Source organism: Triturus cristatus, chromosome 9 (assembly GCF_964204655.1).
Source record: "Triturus cristatus chromosome 9, aTriCri1.1, whole genome shotgun sequence".
Lineage (NCBI taxonomy): Eukaryota > Metazoa > Chordata > Amphibia > Caudata > Salamandridae > Triturus > Triturus cristatus.
This window is the reverse complement of record NC_140592.1, coordinates 801,640,257-801,661,493: the sequence shown is the minus strand read 5'-3', so window position 1 is coordinate 801,661,493 and position 21,237 is coordinate 801,640,257. Positions and strand designations below refer to the sequence as shown.

Sequence of the window (21,237 nt, the reverse complement as noted above, 5' to 3'; positions counted from 1 at the left end):
TAGGGGAACTGTTTTCCTTAAACTAAAAAAGTGTGAGTAAGTCGTGCCCCTCTGATCCCACCCACTTCGACCACTGCTGTTACTCAACCTGCTTATGAAATATAAATACGTGAAATATACACCATGCTATTGAAATACTCATTTGGATTGGTTAACTTGCCCCACTAAAACACCAGTCTTGGAGGATAGGGGAAAACTTCACTGTATAGTTATAGCTTATTCCAAGCTTTAAGTGGGCTGAAAAAAGTGTGTGGTGTCTATAAAGGGGGCATGTCTTATGTAATTTAGGGCATAACTTAAACACAAAACTAAGTCGCTGTGACGCCCTTAGAGTGTCACCGCCCCCCCCGTGACCCGGCCAGTATTTTGTATCCTCGATGAGCTTTCTATTATTGTATCCAGATGTATAACACAGCAACTGACATACATCTAAAACCAGACAGGACTACTGGTTACGCCACTAGTTGTTAGCTGTTTAAGATAAATGATTAACAGTGATTTTGTTGTAAATAATTCATATTGGAAATGTATTCCTGCTGAGAAAATAAGACTTTTGAGTTAAACATTACTGATGCCTCTGGAAGGGATTTGTCTTTGGAGTGTCTCAATCACTCCCATTATGTTCACTCTGTTAGAAATGTATGCCCTTGTCTCTCCACAGCTTGTCCGTCTGCATATCTTACACCTCTCTTTCATCTTCTGCACCCTCTTCTGAATGCACTTCCTTAATGTGATCAACCACCCAATTCACCTACTCCCCTATAAGCACTGCAATTACTTTTAATTTCGCCTTGTCAATATTTTGACAACTGTGTATTTCTTGCACACACATTTGCACAGAATCACAATGCCAACTAAATTAGATGATCACTCCTCTGTGCGCTTTTCAGAGATGCCAAGCATTGGATGTGCAGGTATTTGAAACACCTTTTCAACCCACTGACAGGCACTGTAAGAAACTCGCTTTTGCCTTCAGCCTCAACTTCAGAGCTCTCAATGGTATTCCTAGTGTTATACCCTGAGCTGTACCCTCAGGGCAGCAATTTATGCATTTCAAAATTACTTCTTTTGAACCCTTCCTAAAAATACTTGGAAAATTAATAATATTCCTCAAAATATTCAAGGACTAAAGTTAGAAGAGTAAATCAGCCTCCTGTAATATATGGGAGACAGTTGCCCTTTGCCCAAATATTTGAGGACTGGAGTTGGAATAGTAAATTTGACCTTCCAGTGCCAGCCACGCCCACTGCTGACATGGGCTTGCAGTTCAGCTCAAGAAACACAAACATGCGCTCTCAAATAAGGGCGCTATTAACATCTGGAGGCGACCAAGTTCAAAGCAGGCACTATATAACAGTAAAGCGCTATTGGAAAAAAATACAGAAACACAACATCCAGGAAATACAGGAGCACTCTTATGGAATGCAAGAGTAAGTAAAACGTGAAATATAAACAGGAACTAAATCACTGACATGGATTACCTTGAAGTTGTTTACCTTCAGAAACCAATCAGTATTTTTGCTAGCATTGTTAAGGACTTGAATATAGAGCCCTACTTAATATCTTGGTCCTATTTAGAGTTTGTTTTTGTATTGTTTTAGTTGCATGCAAGATACCTACTCTGGAAATGGAAGGGTTCTGTAGGAATTCAACAGGTTGTTTAAAAAAATGTTCTTGTATCCCCTATCCATTTGGGATGGGCTACTGTCGTACTTGCAGTGCCGGAAAAGGGGATGGAAAATTACTCCGGGAATCCATAAATTGGTCATTAATGTACAGCAGCAGTAAGGTGGTGACCTCAGTATGGGTGGAGTCATGAAAAGCTGGACTTGACAGTTTATTACATTTATTTTATTATTTTTTTGAATCTGCTGCAAAGGAATTGGCAATAAGATCAAACGTGGCAATAAATGTGTGCTCTGGTTTACTTAATTTATCACAAAGAGGCTGCATTTTTAAATATCTTACAGGCGTAAGGCACCTGCTGCACGGTTCTTTGTGCCCCTAGCTATTTTTTTTTCTTCACAACATATTTTATTGTTGACATCCAATACAACACCGGAGTTTGGAGGAGCACTCCGTACATATAGCAGTGATAACCAGCAAAGGAAGCAACATTTTGAAGAATAGCAGCAAATTAGTTCCAATCAAAATATAGCACAAAAAAAAGATTATAGCCTCAGAAAGGAAGAGCAGGAGAAAAGAGAAAACCGAAAGAAAAGGAAAGGAGAGGAAAAAATTAAAAGGGCTAAAAGAACATTTGTGCCACATTGCCTGCTTTTTAGGAAACAGAATAGCCTCAAATAGAGAAGAGATGGTCCTGTCTTCTACATTCTAGAAGAGTACAAATTCTACATACATGCCAAACAGTAGCTATCACAGTAGTGGTTCTTCAGCATCAGACGGGGGGGGGGGGGGGGGAGGCTCGAGATACAGGCCTCTATAATCGGCCCGCCTTTTCCAAATTTTGTAATGTTTACGGGGGCAGCCCCTCGCCTCAAAGACCGGGAGCTCCAATCCCATGCAAAAATCTAGCCCTTTCTTCCATACTCCAAGAGTTGGTGGGGATTCTTCTTTCCAGACCCGGGCAATATCCCGTTTGGCTATTGTAAGACCGAAGAATAAGAGGTGTTGCTTGTTCCTATTCCCACCTATAACTTCCGTAATTTATAATCGAGCAAGGGTCGGTGAGAGGGTGATGGTCCACCCCAAGACCTCTGATGTGCATGTAAACACTTCCAGAACTTAGATAGTGTGGGACATGACCACACAGTATGAAGAAATGTACCCTCTTGGGATTTGCAGCGCAGACAGTGTGGGGGATGTGTTGAGTCCGGCACGCCATAGTCTATGCATGGTGTAATAGGCTCTATCCAGGGATTTGAACTGAATGAGGCGCAGGCGAGCCGCAATAGCTGCGCTGCATGGGGACTCCAGAGACTCCACTCAGTCATCCTCCTCCAGGGGACCCAGATCCATCTGCTATGTCTCTCTAGTTTTAGACCGCGTGGTGGGGGTATTGTTGATAAGTGTATGGTAGATCTTAGTAATCCTGTGATCTCCCAGATCACCCATAAAAACCTTTGCTTCAGTGGGGTTGAATTCGGGGATTTCCGTCAAGTGGGACAAGTATGGGGTAAAGGCATGTCTGAGTTGGAGATAGCAATATAATTGAGTGCGGGGCATATGGTATTCTGTTTGTAGGTCAGAGAAGGACTTAAGGGTGCATCCACTCACTACCGCCCCTCACTGTATCAATCCTAATGGCCTCCCGGAACCCGGACAGGTGTGTTGGCTGTAATAATTGAACATTATTCCACAGTGGAGTCTCCATGGTAAGTTTCCCCCACCAGCCCATCTGGCGGAGCGCCGTCTTCCAGATCCTAAAAATCGTGGGTGTGTCAGGTGGTAATTCACGAAGTAATGGCACTGAATACAGAAACATGTGGAGGGCATTATCCCCATCAGCCACAGTTCAACCGTGTGTGCCGGGTCCCGACGGTCACCATACCACCAATGATTGAGAACAAGCAAATGGGAGGCCATATAATATGCTTGAATATCTGGGGTGGCCACTCTGCCTCTGTAGGTGGACTGAAAACAGGTCCTTAGAGCTACCCGTGCTGCACTGCCTCCCCAGAGGAAGCGGGCTATAATCTCATTCAATTGGCGGAACCATGTAGGTTTTATTGGAAAGGGATGATTTTGTAGCTGGTATAGGAGATAGGGGAGGGATATCATTTAAAAAAATGGCGGATCTACCAAACGAGGTCAGAGGCAGGTGTGACCATACTCGCGTCTGATCCCCCACCTGAGCCCATAGGGGGGCAAGGTTTTTATTCCACGCCAAAGTCAGTGACGAAGAGAGATAAACTCCCAGATATTTAAAACCGTCGGGAGCCACCACCACCTCCTGTGACAGTCGCCCAACCGCTCTTCACCCCGCAGCGGCCATAGAAAGGACTTGCCCCGGTTCATATAGAGGCCAGAGGTTTCGCCAAAGATCTGCATAATGCGGAGGAGGTGCGGACTGGTCTGATCCAGATCTGTGAGAAAGAAAAGGACATCCGCCGCATAGAGCGCGAGAAACCTGGAGCCCACTCAAAGCCGCCACATCTGTGCGTCTATTCGTGTCCAAGCCCTGAGCGACTCCATGGCTAGGGCAAAGAAATATGGAGAGAGCGGACAGCCCTGATGCGTTCCCCGCCTGACGAAGAAGCCTCCAGAGACCAAGTCTGTCACGCGAACTGACGCAGTTATATCCGTGTAGAGCAAGCGAATATACCGAAGCAGCCGGAGGCCGATGTTGAGGTGATTTAGCAGGGCAAAGAGAAATGTCCAGCTAAGGGAATCAAACGCCTTGTTCATATCTGCCAACAAGAGTGTGGCTGGAGTACCAAGCTTGTGTCGCGTGGCTCGGTGTGGCATAAATCCTGCCTGGTCGGGATGGATCAGCTCTGTAATATATGGGACTAAATGATTGGCAATCACTTTAGCTAGTAGCTTAGCTTCCACGTTGAGTAAATAAATCGGGCAATAGGAGAAGAAGTGCTCCAGTGGACGACCCGGTTTCAAGAACACGACAATCTCAGCGTGTCGCCAATCAGGTGGTAGGAGTTCGCAGTCCCAAGAAGTCTCTAGGGCTGCTAGATAAGGTTGTAACAGTTGTGTGTGATATTTTTGGAAGAACTCACATGGGTAGCCATCTGGGCCAGGTGCTTTTTCCACTCGCATAGCCAATAGTGCAGGTAGGAGTTAATCCGTCAACAGTCTTGTCGAGTCTCCTAGTAAAACATATTTAAGTTCCAGATTTTGCAGTGTTTGGATTGAGAAGTACACGCTAACACCAGCCAAGGGTTCAAGACCTAGGGGTTACAACTTGGGGATTAGGACTCCAAAAGAGGCCAACAGCAGGGTCTAGAGCAGGTTCATTTGGTACTGGTCAGCTGGGCAGATGCAGGGAGAAAGGCCCTGGAAGCTTGTTGTGTCCCTGTAGCTCAAACAGGTGATCAGCCAACTGAGCCTTGAGTCACTTCTGGGGTCCTGGGTTTAAGGTAAGCATATTCAGTCTTCTTTCAGGTTGTTCGGACAGCATGGCAGGCCTTTTTAGGTCGAGCCTAGCGCAGCGCGCATGCGTTGCACTAAGAAAACGACTTCTTGGAATCACTCTGGACTTTTCACACGCTTGTGCGTGTGTTTTTTTTTTTTAGTCTTTTTTTCTATTGGGCTCTGCATGCGTCTTTCTAAAAAAGACAGCACGCAATTGGGCAAAGGCGGGTGCATGTCCCACCTTTCCCAGAAAATGTTTCCGCCCACGGCCTATGACTTGCGGTTACGAGCAGGGGCACCATCTGTTTTTCATTGGTGCGTTCGCTGCGCTTGTTCCTTCTGCTCTCACTCCAGCCGCCATCTGTTTTTAGTAGAGCGTTCACCGCGCTTGTTTATTATTATTTTTTAATTATCGCGCTTGTTATTTTTAGATTCACCCACAACAGCTGTCTAAGCCCACATCTATAAGTGCTCCCTGGTTATCCCGTCCGAGACCAGCTGGAAACTGAATGAGTGCCCGCTGGCAGGAACAGCCCCACGGCCACGGGACATCAATAACAGGGCACGCGGCAAAAATAGCAAAGCGGAAAAAGGAACTTCAGCGCGGCAACAGGTCCACACAGGAAAATAACATGTTGCTATTCTCAGAAGCCTCGTCCCATGTGTGAGCCGCGCATGACTTTTCATGATATAACTGGAAGTGTTAACACCTGCAGGCCCAGCACGGGGACATCTGCACACTGCTGAGCATATGTGGTGCAGGAACACACGGAGAGGCCACCGTGTCTGCTCTGGGACTCGGAGACGCTGGCGGGAAGTTAGCTCTTTTAACATATTTGTGTGCGCTCTCAGGGCCCCATGTTAAGGTCTTAGATCTGTGTTTGTGTGCCCCAAATCTCTCTGTGTAAGCCGGCCGTGTGTCTGCAGACACAAGACTGTTTGTGCTTTCCAAATTCCCCATACCTGTGTGCATGTCTGTTGTATAAGATCCCAGAATGAGCCAGAGGGTTGTGTGTGGCTGCTGCCAGACACTCAGAAGAATGGCTGTTGTGCTGTGTGCTCATGCCCGAGTGACTTTAAGAATGTGTGCTTGTGTAGAAAACCTAGAATGGTCCGTGTGCATTGTATGTCCGTGTGTCTCCTCCAGGCTGGGCCCCACCCCCCAGGAACTGGCAGTGCTTACTTCTTAGTTTTGCAGCATGCTAGATTAACTATTGTGGCACACAATACCTGGCGCAAATTAAGTTGTTATTATACAATTGTTGCTCCTTGTAGAGCAGACCGTGCCCTGGCACATTGGTCACCAGACACTTTAATCTGGGTGCTCCTGGCCAAGCAAAATGCATTCTAGATGTGCCTTAGGTCTGAAATTGTGAGTGCCTTTTGAAAATAAATCTTGTTTTGTTTATTGCAAACACACGTTTACATACACTAGACTGCATAGACTTTCATGATTGTGCATGCCGTGCTCGAGTACTAAGAACATGAGAACATTGGTGCATGTGTATGAGTGAATGTGTTCATGCTTCAGCCCTCCCAGCATTCTGCCAACGTGTAGAGCAGAACAGCATGCGTAACTTTGCTGGCAGATCAGTCTGCATGTGGCACTCTGCTCTTCTGCATGTTTATATGCTTTTGACGTGCTTTCAATTGGGTCCTGCATTTTACTATTATTTTTTGTGGTAGCGAATAGAAGAAATCATCACTCAAACAAGCTCTCGAATTGCAGATAGTTAAAATGTAATAAATGTACTCAAACTCTGTAAACAGCAACCTTAACAAGCATTGACCAGGCCAACATATCTTGCCTTTCGGAGCTACTGGCTTTGCCAATTACTTTAGGTGGTGCTGTACAGCATTATCAAAATCAACAAGCATTGGCATAGCCAATAGGTTTCCCCTTTGGGACCTTATAGTTGTTTAGCCTTGCAACAGTTGATTTTGTTGCACCAAGGATATTGTGCTGCATAACTAAATACTTACAAGGTCCCAAAAGTGAGACCTATTGGCTTTGCCAATGCTTGTTCTGATTCCCCACAGGTCCATGAGTGTTCTGAAGAGAGGTCTGTTGAGTCAACTTTTATGCCCAGTGCCAGCCTGTGGTAGAGGGCAAGTCTTTGCCCACCCCTTAAACCAATTATTGTCCGTTCCTTTACTCCCACTTGGTGTGATGCCAGCCTGACCAGAGAGACAAAGGGGAGGCAGGCCTAGATGTGAGCTTCATCTGCCAGTGACAAGGTAGATATCTTTTGAAGCTTAGGAAGGGACTGGACACATCCCCCATGCCATCCTGTAAAAGGAAGAGTCCCCCCCCCCTCACCACACCCAGAGCTCTTTGTCTTCTCTCTGGGAGCAACACACATCTCATCATAGGTCAGCCCTGGCCACTGGCAGGAAATTATTTTGATTTTAGGCAGGAGAATGTACTCTGTACACCGCATGTACTCTAAAATGTATTTTTCCGCATCTAGGATTGCATCAGAAGCTCCGAGCTACCACCTGCCTTGCTCTGTCGTGTCTTGACCGTAACTGGAATTCTTGTTGTCTCTACTGTGAAGATTACAAATAAATATCACAAAATAGAAGAGACAAGGGATTGAGTCTTCTCTGACTCCCACAACAGAGAAAAACTTTATAACAAAAATAGCTCTACTGTACGCTACATACGGGAAAATCAAAAGATGTCTTAATACTGCCCTCACACACTTGGTAGTGTCATGCTTCATCATTGGGCCGCATCATACATCCAGGTGCAGACCAACACTCTGGATGGAGCGCAATTTTTTAGTAAGAAGATGAAGAATAGTGGTGAGGGTAGAGTGTAATAAAGAAAGGCAAAAACCAACGATATGGGGTATTCAGGGAAGGTAACGACCCTTCTATCCCCACTGCAAATACCAACATGTTTCTGCCAGCTTTTTTTGCGCCAACCCAGGTCGCTCTGGCATTCGTCAGGGTGTTGGTCCCTATTTTCTGGTCTGTACCCCTATTAGGGTATTCATTACCTTATTACTCTGTTTGTTTGGGCTTTGCCCCAACGTCACTCTTTTCTGGAGATTTCCAAGAGGATTCACAATTCTACAATGAGAGAAAAACATAAAAGAGGGAAAACCATCCATGATTTCCATACTCATCGTTATTCTCATTAGCATTTTCTCTTTTCGAATTTCCCATGCGTTATTTAAGGGCCTCATTGCAACCTATTCATTCAACACACACCTTAACCCCTAAACGTAAGGACACCACACCACACGTGAACACAAACTACTCAACAAATGACGTGGGTGCACAATCTGAATTTAAAATCCGCACGTATATTCACAATACATATACTTAATAGCGGAGATATACCCAGCCATAGCTCTCTCAAGTCTCCCAGTGAGTAATATTGATTGCCAATACATCCTCGCAAGTCCATGTCTACTTACAAGAGTTTACGAATATTTATTCTAAACCCGGGACTGCGGGGGATGGTGCTCTTGTCGTCACACTCTAGATTCGTGTGATCCATCGAGTGCAGAGGAAAATAAAGTAGAGAAAACAGGGCAGCGATATTAGTACAATACTTCTCATATATATATATATATATATATATATATATATATGCCCCCGCCTATTATTCATCAAACTCTGCTTGATTTAGAATGTCGATATTCATCCTTCGCCCAACACATTTCGTCTGCTCTTTACTTAGAGATACAACTCAAAGTCCTACTGATGTTAACGCTAGGGATACTCTGAGAGCAGCAAAACATCCAGGATTTTTTCACAACCACATAAAGCAATGTCTACTCACTACTCCAAAGAGACACTGTCTCCAATATACCCTCACACGTCCTCCGTCGACACGGATCTTGTTGTGTTTAGCCTCCATATAAAGGGCCGACAAGTACGGTATCACCGTTACTTCCAAACGCGCTAACATATTTCCCAGGATGCACAGCGATCCATAGCCATAGAAAGAGGCTCTAGCTCTAACCTATGTATTAGAGACCGCTCGCATGGCGGCCATTTCTAAGTAATCTTACCAAAACGTAACAAACGCCTCAAAGGGCTTTACAAGAAAATTTTGCTATGCCCATATACATGTGTTCCAAATGTATGTACAACATATATTTTTCCATTTTGTATGTATAATATCTAGAACGGATTTTACAGGACCTGCTCTATCTAGTATGTCCAACCGGGCGGATCTTTCCACACATCTCTGTTCTCTCAATAAGAGGAAGCTCGAAATATCGCTCATGTTTGGCGGAATAAAGGGTTTATCCAATACTATCCACCTCAGTTCCTTTTCATTATGTTTGTACTCATTAAAATGGGCCGTGAGTTTCGTATTGGTCTTACCACAACGTATCGTACTCATATGTTCCAATATGCGGGTTTTCACTTTCCGAGTTGTCATGCCTACATATTGCATCTCACAGGGGCATTTGAGTAAGTAGATAACGTTTTCTGTGTTACATGTGGAGTGTTGTCTCAGTTCCCAAGGGCGATTTAAACCAATGTCTATACTTTTTCCATTGATTGACACTGGACAAGCTCTACAGTAGCCACATGAATAATGACCTACTACTGGTGGTAAAAATTGGTTGTGATTTAGTAAATTACCAGGGTCCCTCTGTGACGATCTTGTCCTTGATGCTCGCACTCTTTTTAAAGGAGAATAGGGGGATAGGTTGATTCAATCCATTGGAATTCAAGATTCGCCATTTTTTCTGTACAATTTTCTTTAGATGGTTAGTTATTGTATTATATGTGGTCACACATATACTCCTTTCTATTGTCTCTCTTACATTGGTTTCCAATAGAGACTCTCTATCACAGTTTCTAGCTCTTTTCTGTGCTTTTTTGATTACATTCTCGGGATAGTCTCTGTTTCTAAGTTTCACACTGAGACTCTCTGCTTCTTTTTTGTAATCAGCAACATGTGAGCAGTTTCTACGGAGACGCAGAAACTGCCCATAGGGTAGATTTTCCCTCAGTGAGCGAGGGTGAAAGCTATGGAAGGATAATAGATTGTTTCTGTCCGTTTCTTTATGGAAGACGCTGCTGATTAGAGTTCCTCCCTCTGCTTTGATATTTAAATCAAGAAAGGGAAGAGTATCATTCGTTATCATACCCGTGAAGAAAAGAAATGGATTTCTTTGGTTGAGCCAGGTTAAGAAGGTTTCCGCAGAGGATCTACTTCCCCTCCAAATGATAAGAACATCATCTATATATCTGTGCCACTCCCTTATATGATTCAAAAAGGGATTGGTAGATGGAAAAATTGTTTCTTCTTCAAACTTAGAAACGTAGAGGCAGGCCAGACTAGGGGCACAAGAACTCCCCATGGATGTACCATGGGTTTGTAAATAAAATTGATCTTCAAATGTAAAAAAAATGTTTGTAAGTGTCAATTCCAAGAGGCAGAGTATAAACGCCCTTGGAGTCTGGAATGCCCAATCTTCTGTAAAGAGAATGTTTTCAATAACCCTCAGGGTTTCTCGTTGGGGGATATTTGTGTATAGAGATTCTATATCCAAACCAATCAAAAGGTCTCTGTCTCTATCAAATTCCAAATTCTTAATGAGATTTAATACCTCACGGGTGTCTTGTAAGTAAGCAGGCATCTTTTGTACAATGGGACGTAAAAAGAAATTGCAAAATTTTGAAAGGGGTTCCAGGATTGAATTTATTCCATAGACGATGGGACGTCCAGGTGGAGGGCGTACAGGTTTATGCACTTTTGGTAAAGTGTAGAAGTATGGAACAGTAGGATACTGATTACACAAAAATAATGCCTCCTTTTGACTTATCCAGTCATTGGCCAATGCTTCCTCTATAAGCGAGGAAATCTGAACTCTTCTGTTGGGTCACTATTTAGAGTTGTATAATTTCTTCTGTCATTTAGCAGAAGCAAACACTGAGTATTGTAAGTGTCTAGATCTTGGATCACTATTGCGCCTCCTTTGTCAGCAGGTTTGATAACTACTGACAAATTGTCCCTAAGTTCATTCAGGGCTTCGTTCTCCAACAAGGAAAGGTTAAAAAAGGGTTTATTAGTTTTTGTTATTGTCAGTAAGTCTACCTCTCTTAGGACTGCCTGCTCGAAGACTTCCACTTCTGAAGGTAACTGGTTCAAGGTAGGGACAAACGTGGACTTATTCCTAAATCCTGTGTCGTCCTCCTGCTCAATGTTGTCCTTTCCTTCAAAGAATACTCGTAGACGTGCGCTACGAAAAAACCCAGCTAGTACGCATTTAAGTTTAAACGTATCGGGTTGATTAGTAGGCACAAATCCTAGTCCTCTCGATAGCACCCTCTCTTGTATAGGTGTCAAGCTCTTACTACTTAAATTCATAACTAAACTTGGTCCCTGCTGGTACTCGGTTCCCCTTCTCGGGCCATACTGCGGGTTATCCTCTGGTTCATGTCTTCCCATTGTACTCTCTGCGCTCACTGTGGTTTCTGTCTCCCCCTGCCCCTCCCCCTGCCCCTCCCCCTGCCTCTCTCTAAAAAAGGCGGATACTCTTTAGGGAAGAATTGGGGTGGGCCCATCGGAGGGTACAAGGGAGGCCAACCAAATCCCATCTGTGGTCCTGGTTGATAGGGGCGCATATATCCCCTTGACCAACCCCTGCCCCTGTATCTGGGTCTGTAGTCACTGTCGCTGCTCTCACTTCCTGAACTAGAGATGTCTGAGTTCTGACGTGTTGGCTTCTTCTGTGTGTTTAGATTTTCTTTATTTTTCACATACTCATCATTTATATACGGATAAACTTTCTCCCTGGAAAATTTCTTAAGATCTTTTTGTAGTTTTTGTACTTTAGATTACAAATAATCCTGGATGTCGCAAGGCAGCTTCTGCTGACCCATCTAAGTGAGCACATCTCATCGATGTTTCAAGTGTCTCATTTCCCAATGCCTCACGGTCATCTCTTGATATACCATGTGTGACGCAAGGAGCTGTCACAGCAAATGCCGAGGTTCATCCAGATAAAGCTCCAAAAGTTTTCAGATTCACAGACTAGAACACACTTCTCTAGACTGCCTTCTATCTGACTATCCCACCTTAGTAGAAGAAATGCAACTGTAGAAATGTCTTCTTGAAACTAGGGGCAAAACTCTTTCTCTCCCTGAAAAAGTAAGAAATATTAAAGAGCTGAATTTCAGGAAGACTCTGAAGACTTATCTTTTCTAAAGATAATGCCACAAGGGTACCCAAACCTCTCTAGCTCAATCTAGAGAACGCTCACCTTTTGTCTGGTATCACAACCAAGTTGTAGCCTTCCTTAAAAGTGTGTTAGTGGAGCGTTTTTTCCTGTATATGCAAACCGCTAGAACTGTGTTCTAGCAAAGATAAAATACAACAAAGACCACTTATAATTCAGGAAGGCACTGAAAACTTGTCTTATCCAAAGATGAGGCAAAAAGAATAGACCTTACAATCGCCCATGACTAGGAGAGACAGACAGTGGTTATTACTCACCTCCTCATGGGTGCACATTCTGTACTATGACTGATTCTGTAGTAGTTAGTCCTCTACCAGTGTTGGCTGGATTGGTTGCCCCCTGCTGTTCTCAGCAGAGCCCTTGTTCTCCCATTATGACTGCATTGTATAGCATGTACCCCAAGGGTTGTTAAATATGGATCCTCGCTGGAACCTGTAGCATATACTAAGGTATAATGGCTGCCCCTCTACTGCTCTATTCTGCCATGTCCTGTGGCTAGTTATATAATTGGATGATCTTCTTCCTCTACTCCTCAGAGCTTTACTACAGCTTACTCTAGTATCCACTCTCATAGGGTAGTTGTACAATTCTAAGTCCTTCTGATTGCTCTTTTATCACCTCTGGGTGGACTGCTCATAACACGTCCTATGATGTGATCATTCATGTGAGTTGCTCTCTGCCACTCCAAAGTAAACTTCTCTGAGCATATATTTCAATTGGCTTTAAACTTACCCTGTTCCATGGTTTATTCCTTGTTGCTTTTAGGTGTGGACTAGCTCAAAATATTTATCATTGGCAGTTGAATAATTACCAATTCCAGCAGGATGATCCTTGCCTTTCTTGCACTGAGTTCGCACACATATAATGTATCTGGTCATATAATAGCTGCTCCTCTACTGTTCCACCTGGGACCCCAAACCCCACCAGCCTCCACTTGCAATTCAGTGTGGGTGGGTGTATTAAACTCATTATTCATCATCATTGCCATCTTTATTCGGTCATATGTATGACCATAAAAGCACATTAAAATAACTTACAGCATATCACAAACATTAATAACCATGATTATACAAACTTTCATAATAAAAATTCACAGGGTATCATATAATTGTGCCTAGTGCCAATCCGTGATATATACAGTGCAATCAGAGGGTAAATCAGTCCTTTATTAAGTTTATAACCGTTATTTCTTAATTTCAAGGCATGCACAATAAAATTCAAAGCTGAGAAACATGTCGAAAGAAGACTCAAGACGCTGTAAAAAAAGCAGGCCCTCTTTATTTATGTTAAAGATCTGACGCATTAAATGGGGCGAAGAAAACATTTTCTAAAAGAAGAGTACAATGTGCAAAATAGCACGAAGTGATTAGTTGTTTGAGGAGAGACCCCATGACATGGACAACACTGCAATGAGGTAAACCAAGTTCCTGTAATTGGAAAGGCTCCTAGACAACGTATCGTAATAACTCTTAGCCGTGTTAGATAAAATCTTAATTCATGGGTCTTTATCCAGACTAAATATAGTTCCATGCCGTCAGTGGTTAAAAATGGCACGTATTATTAGACAGTGACCATATTGACTGCTTTTATGATCCTAGCATTCTCTTTATGTGAATCATACTTTTTCTTGATGATCTCCTTGTTAAGACAACTGATGTCAAGTGTGCTTTCAAAAAGACTGCTCAGACCCAACTCTCGTAAGGTGTTTTGACATACTTGAGCTACGGGCTGGCTAACGCATTTGTTTGCTTCAGGCAGTCCTCAACTATTCTGCGAATGAAGCATTCATATTCAGTGTGGATTAAACCCAGATCAGTTGACTGGGGATGAGTGCTATCAATGTTCAACACTCCATCCATCATCCCCTTTGGATTTGCTTTGTTCGCCCTAAGTTGGCAGGGTATGCCCAGACGTGGGTCCCTTGCTCACTTTGCCACTGGATTCAAGCTAGCCTGGCTGATGACGGCTGATTAGCCAGAAACCGGTCCCAGGATGCATGTTTCCAATCCAGGGAAGACATAGCTTGGCAGTTCGGGCTGGACTGTTCCCATGAGGCACAGGGTCAGACTGATTTGCATATGGCCATGTCTGAACTGGGGTGGCGGAGTGAGCTAAAGAATGATGATGGATTAAACCCAGATGAGTTGACTGGGCGTGAGTGCTTGCAATGTTCAACACTCCGTCCATCATCCCCTTTGGTTTTGCTAAATTGTAGGAGGCAAAGTGACGCAAATGTGGTAGATATCCGCATGTAGTCACACGCTTTATGGTAGGTATCCACATATACAGGCGGTCTCTCAATTTCCTTCTTCACCAGGCATATGCCCAGTTACCTTCTTGCGATGACATTCTTTGAATGGTCTCTGCCATACACGCCCGACACCAAACACTTCCCATTTTGGCCACACTGCTTCTACCCATCCGCACACTAGCATTTAATTTTTAAGCGTCCAGCCTCACGCATTTTACCTTCAAGGCAAGCCACAGTGCCATTTATTCTCACACAGCATCGAAATACTACTTGTACGGGCCACGTGAGTCTTATATTCTTCCATCCAAAGCACTGCCATGGAGTATCGTGCTGCCTTTCAGCAATCGCACTTCGGCACTTGTATGAAGTGCTACATAAACGCAACTACGATACATTTCAAAAGCCAATAGACACCTACTTGGCAATTGTTTTATTGCAGTGTGTAGAATATGCCGAGCGGTGTACTTCACTGAGATTAGATCAGTTTGTATGATATGTGCTAAATTATTCTACTTATGGTCTGTCAGTTTTTCTTGCGTTTAGTCATGCTAATTAAATGTGCCAACAACTGTTCATTAATTAATTAGCACCAGTAATTTTGTAGCTGTTGTGAGAAACACAAGTTTGATGTATACACTAGATTAAAATGGGTAATACACTGATACCACTCAGTTTTTAGGAACTGTAGCTCAAACTGCCTGTTAAATAAAATTATTTGAAGTGAATTTGAGTGAAACCACTCTAATGAGAGTCCTGCCCTTTGCGTCTCTGAAATCCAGAAATAATGTGTAAGCAAAGGGCTTTTATCAGCAGCAAGTGTGATTTGCTTAGAGGCGCAACTAGAGCCACATTTCGGGGGGGGGGGTTTAATTCTTCCAGTGACAGTCAGAGTGGAGATGCAGGGGCTCTAAGAAGGGGTGAAAAAACAACAAAGCCTCGTTAGCAAGTAAATAGTCTTTTAAAGACCTGTGAAGTACTCGGGTGCGGCTGTGTGTGCGCCCGGGAAGCTGTCTCTGCCCGGGCTGCCACACATGACGGGGGGGGGGCTACAGCCCTTTCAGCTCAATGGGGGTTGCGCACCTGGATTTGCTAGTGGAATCTGGACCTTGCTTTATAAGGAGTCTCCTACTGTGGCTAAAGAGGTGCAGCCGCCCCTGACTTTGAGCTGCATAGCAGGACTCGATGCGGCCCACTAGTTTAGCAGTGTAAATACAGCACACGCCATTTGAACGGAGTCATTTTCTCTCTCTGTTCAATTAATGCAACGTCAGAGTGGCTCTCAGACCACATTTAACATGTGTGCCTCTTCAGAGGTGTTTTCTATCCCTAACCTCTGGGTAGAGCAGTGGTCTTCAAACCTTATGCGGAGACCACCCCCCAATCAAACGTTTTTATGCATAAGGGCCCCCTCCAGGCAAAAATGTCTATAACCTTGTACTCCTTATCATTGACAACCATAAATGTTCTCCAGAGAAACGGTCAATCTGTGGTTGCACCTCATTAGTACCAGTTAAACACCCAAATATAGCAATAAGCAACAAAAAGGTGACCAGTACAGCTTTACGAAAGGCCTTCTACAGAGCGGCAACACCTGTTGCTGCTTGTTTAGTAACTTTTGAATCTTTTGAGTAAATAATTTTTCTTTGTTAAAATCAGCAGATTATGCGGCAGGTGATAGTTTATGTGGCAAATGCAGCAAATCTATAACTATGCTAAAATCGCTGTGGCCGCACAATCACAATTCCAGTGGCCCTTGGTATAATAGCTGTAATGCATGGGCTGAAACTATTGCACAGCATTAGAGGAAAGCCATACTATATTTAATGGGATGCTGACAGCTTGGCATTCACAGCTGCATGTACATGCAGGAGAACAGCAGACAAGACTGGTGCTGCTGCTGTATATTTTAAATGAAGCCACGATTGGGCCAAGTGGACTACAATTGAAGGAGGGTAAAAATAACTCCAACCCAAACTGCGATGCATAGTATTTTATTTGGTAAATTTTATACATTTCCTAGGAAAAGGTTTTTAATACCAATCTTGAAGAGCATGGATTTTAGACAATGCAGAATAGCTTACTTGAAGTTACAATCTCTAGAAAATCAGTTGATTATAATGGCTATTTCCTTATATTTAAAGACTGTTATTAGGTACAGGAATACAATGTAAAGATATAAGCCATGTAACTCTTGTTTGCTGGATATATATTTATTGAATTTACTCTGTAATATAAGTAAATGTGTCTTTAACTGTGCTTTTATGATTTTTATTTTACAAAAAATCGAATAAAGCTGAATTTGAACTCCAACCCCACATCGATTCTGCTGACCTAAGTTTACATTCATCAGATCTCTAAGCGCCAGGATACCCGTTGGGTGACAGCTGCGCTATATAAGCATTCCATACAATACATACAATACAATACATCGAGTGAACCTCAGCTGGAATCTGAGATGTCATGTTACATATCTAATAGATACCGTTTTGTGTCTTTCTTTGAATACATTAAGGGTGCACTTTGGTCTGTTTTAGTCCTGTGGAAGATCTGCCATGATGTATAGTCAATAACACTTGAACACAGGGTTGAAGCGTTGACAACATTACATTATGTCCTATGTCAGCTATCCTTGGAATATGTAAAAAAAGATATAAGGATACACTGAACAAAACATTTTTGGGACATTTTGATTATACGTGGTTCCAAGGTCTCATGTTGGTGTATGTGATCACTGGGAGATTTTTGATTTTCACTATTTATATGTTAATGTGATGTGGTGTTCTTTATGTTTTCTGGGCAGCCATTGAAAAGAGAAATATGAAAAGAGATAAATATACATTTTTTGATAAATGAAAAATAATATATCTAAAATAAGTTAATGGTTGTGTTGTGTCAGTGGTTTTTAAATATCATTTTTTTGAACCATTTTTGTTATTTGAGTTATGAGAAGCTTCACACATGTTTGTGGGATAATTTGTAGGCCCTTCTAGTATTTAATGATTAATAAAAAACATTATTTTACAATTCCCCCTGAGGAGATTTAGTTTGCCCGACACCTACGTTCTCGTGGGCAAAACATCTTTCCTGTGCTTCATAGAATATTTTCTGCACGTTCTTTTATACTGCCCTCTTCCTTCTGTAGCAGCGAGGACCATTCTCTGGTGAGATGTTAAGAAAATTCCAAGCAGTTGATGCTAAGCCTAGAGTGGGGACCCCAGCGACTGCCCACTGGGCTGCTAAGTTGTTTGTGTTGTTGTTCAAGTGTGTTTGTTTTGTGGTGTTCACTTTGTGTTGTCAAGTAGCGTTGTAACGTTGTATTGTTTTATGAGCTGTTGCAGTGTTATGGTGTGATATTGTGGTGCTGATGTGCTATGTTGTTTGAATTTGTGTCATTTTGTTGAGAAGTTTTACAGTTGTGTGTTTGTGTTGACTAGTTATTGCCGTGTTGTGTAGCCAAGTAGTACCTGGTAAATTTGCCTTGTCACCTTGGCAGTGCAGGTATATTGACTTAATATATGTAGGAGGGAGGAATGGGCAGGTGTCTGGTGCCTCTCCCAATAGCTTACCGAGCCAGCAGAGCCTTAGGAACACTCATATAATGCCAGAGATGTGCAGGGTAGATGTTTGGATTCCTCTAGACCTCTCCTTTGAATCAACAAACGCATAAGACCTCTCATTGAGATGTTTCAGAGCCTTTTATTGTAATCCAGGAAAGTGCAGAACACATGCAGAATAACAGTGGCAAATATCACACTTATTGTGGTAATAGAGAAGGCAATGTAAATATTATGAGAAAAGCTAATGTGAAATGTTGTATTTCACCTTCATGTAAACCTCCTGCCACAGATCTTTAGCAGATAAAAGCGTTGCCATTGTGAGAGATGGAAGACAATCCTTGCATGCCTGATGATAAGTGATGCCAGCAGTCTGTGGAAGGCCATGTTAGACCAGACGTTCCTGGAGTGAGGATCCTCTTTAACTGAAATGAATGTTATCTCTGCCCACAACAGAGCACGGCTCCCCGTACTTAATCATTCACACGTGGACCATAAGAAATTGTCCTTGTGACACTGACACATTATGAGAAGAATAACATGGGAATTCTTATGCAGCTGCACATATGCAGATCAGAACTATGCCTAAATACAGCACTACGATATTTTTGGAAATATATACATAATATCGAACATCAAGCAAAATTGTTATATTTGCATATGTACATAATGCCATTAAAACAGTTGGCGACCAAAGGCCCCAAGTCACTCCATGCATGCTTTTGTTGATGCTGTTGTGTGGTCTCTGTGAATGTTTTTTGTCATTAATCGCATGTTGACAAAGTTGTGTCTTTGTCACAGGGACATTGTGCAGAGCTGTTTACCAACAGACGGAGCGGAGTGGGCTGATTAGGGACCAAGGACATTTCTAAGGGTCTTGTACATAAATTGGTTTATATGTACGTGTAAGTGTGTATATGTATATTATATATATCTATTAGGGCTTGAAAGACTCGGATGTTTTTTAAGGTGGTGAAAAAGGAAGATCAAATCAGCAGGTGTGATTTCATGTCGGCAATAATTGATACCAAGGTTATGCGCAGCACCAGGAGTGAGCTTGGAAGTGTCTTTTTCCCATAGATTTCAATAAATATTTGTGTGAATTTTTGTAAATCCCTTAAAATGGAGAACTTTATCATAAGAAGGATCTTAAAATTAGTACATGCCCACTTTTTTCTACAGTCAATGCCTAAATATTACGATCCTTTTCCAAAATAATGTTTTCTTTTTTTTCTTCTTCAGATGCCCTCTTATGAACACAGCAAGCCTGCAATGGAGAAAATGCTTCAGCAGTTCTCTAATTTCAGTATAGCAAAGGATTCCAAATTGACAGAAGATTCTGTATACCTGTTGGATATAGACATTTCAAAATCTCAAGAAGAAAAGACCAGTCAATTCCTTGGCGTTTCTTGTTCTGACAATTCTGTAAAGTTGTTTAACAGAGAAAAGCTAACTTTGATAAGGGAGTACGGTGAGAATTCTGGTCTGCTGTATGGAATCAGATTTGCTCAGACAAACGAGAATGTGTTATTTTCAGCATGCAGTGATGGAACGGTCAAGTGCTGGGACTCTCGTTTATCAAGCTCCAATCCATCACAGCTGTTAAAAGGTTTTCCTTCAAATGTTTTCATCAGCTTTGATGTCAGTTGTAATGATACATTAATTTGTGCAGGCACGGAGAAAGTTGAAGATGACGCCTTCCTTGTGTTTTGGGATTCAAGAAACCCCAATAATGTATCTGCATCGAAACAGCCATTAGGTGTTTATTCAGAGTCGCACAATGATGATGTCACACAAGTCTGTTTCCATCCCACGTCTCCAAATCTCTTACTTTCGGGGTCCACTGATGGGCTAGTTAATGTATTTGATCTGAACAAAGAAAATGAGGATGACGCATTAATAGTCACCTGTAATTCTGATTCTTCAGTGAGTTTCATTGGCTGGTCTGGACAAGATTACAATCAGATCTATTGCTTGACACACGATGAAGGCTTTTATTGGTGGGATATTGCTCAGTTAGACACTCAGGAACCTATCACTTTATTGAAGATCCAGGATTCAAGGGAGGCGTTTAACACCAGTTGTGGTAACCTCGACTATCTGACTGGTGGTTTCTACAATAAAAAGGCAGGTGCATTGTTTGTCCTTGGAGGAGCACACACTGGAAACCTCTACCTAATGAACTGTCAGGCTGATGGACTGCATTATTGGTGCGACCTTCCAGGTGGACACTCTTCCACTCTGCGTTCTTTCTACTGGAACGACGAGGACCAGTCTCTGTTGACTGGTGGAGAAGATGCCAGGCTGTTGTTATGGAAGCCCAAATCTGTTGAAAAGCCTCTTGTTGGGAAAGACTCGTTAAAAATGTCTTCCTCTATACTTCAGAGAGTAAGAATTCACAGCAATTCGTCATACAAAATCAAGCAAAAAAAAGGGAAGCACTGACCTTCTCTTTGGCCTGGAGTTTTTTTCCATTTGCCGAAAAAGGCTATGACTCTGTGAGAGCAATTTGATGGTTCTTTAAATTGCATTTGTGGATTGCAAACTAAATGAATCAATTTGTAATTAAAAAAATATATCCGTGTTTTACCAATCTTATTGAAGCAGTCTTTGGATAAATTACAACAACTGAAACCGCACTAACACCATGTATGCTTGTATGAGCCAGGTGCTGTTTCCGTTACAATACTTTTCACTTAACTTCCTCCAAAAACAGTCATTAGGGCCAGTTATGCAATAGAGTGGGCAAATGAGTGTCTGCCGCTGTTACTTTAGCTGTACTGTTTATATAGAAACAAAGATTGATCAAACACTCTTGGTACCCACAGTCTTTGGTCTTGACCTTTTGGTGTGCGTCTGTTTTTTAAGATGCCCCAAATAGTCAATAAATTGCTTCAGATGTTATTTTGTTAGCCTGTGTTCTGGAGTTTCAGTGGTTTTACCATACAGGATTTGAATATGAGTGATGATTTTGAAAGTTGTAGTAGTTGACATTAATCTTGGGTTTATTTTTCTTGTTTATTGATCACAAGACTGTCTGAACATCCTAGTTATTGTTACTGGCATACCTGTTACCACAGAATATTAGGCAATTATACAGCATGGGGTTCGCTATTCCTTAAGAGCTGCTGTTCCCCCCCACTTTCAGAAATTCTCAGCGGGGAGC

The 21,237-nt window shown here is 42.5% G+C and overlaps 1 protein-coding gene across 2 annotated transcripts in view; it reads left to right on the top strand.

Annotated features, from left to right (window-relative positions):
• The window catches only part of WDR89 (WD repeat domain 89), a 220,944-nt gene extending 200,280 nt beyond the window's left edge, over positions 1 to 20,664 (top strand). For both annotated transcript variants that reach the window (XM_085626202.1, XM_085626203.1), the window contains one exon: positions 19,314 to 20,664. In XM_085626202.1, coding sequence (XP_085482328.1) covers positions 19,314 to 20,516 — 1,203 coding nt within the window. In that variant the 3' untranslated portion in view covers positions 20,517 to 20,664. The remainder of the gene's footprint in view (positions 1 to 19,313) is intronic.
• Positions 20,665 to 21,237: the final 573 nt, after the last annotated feature.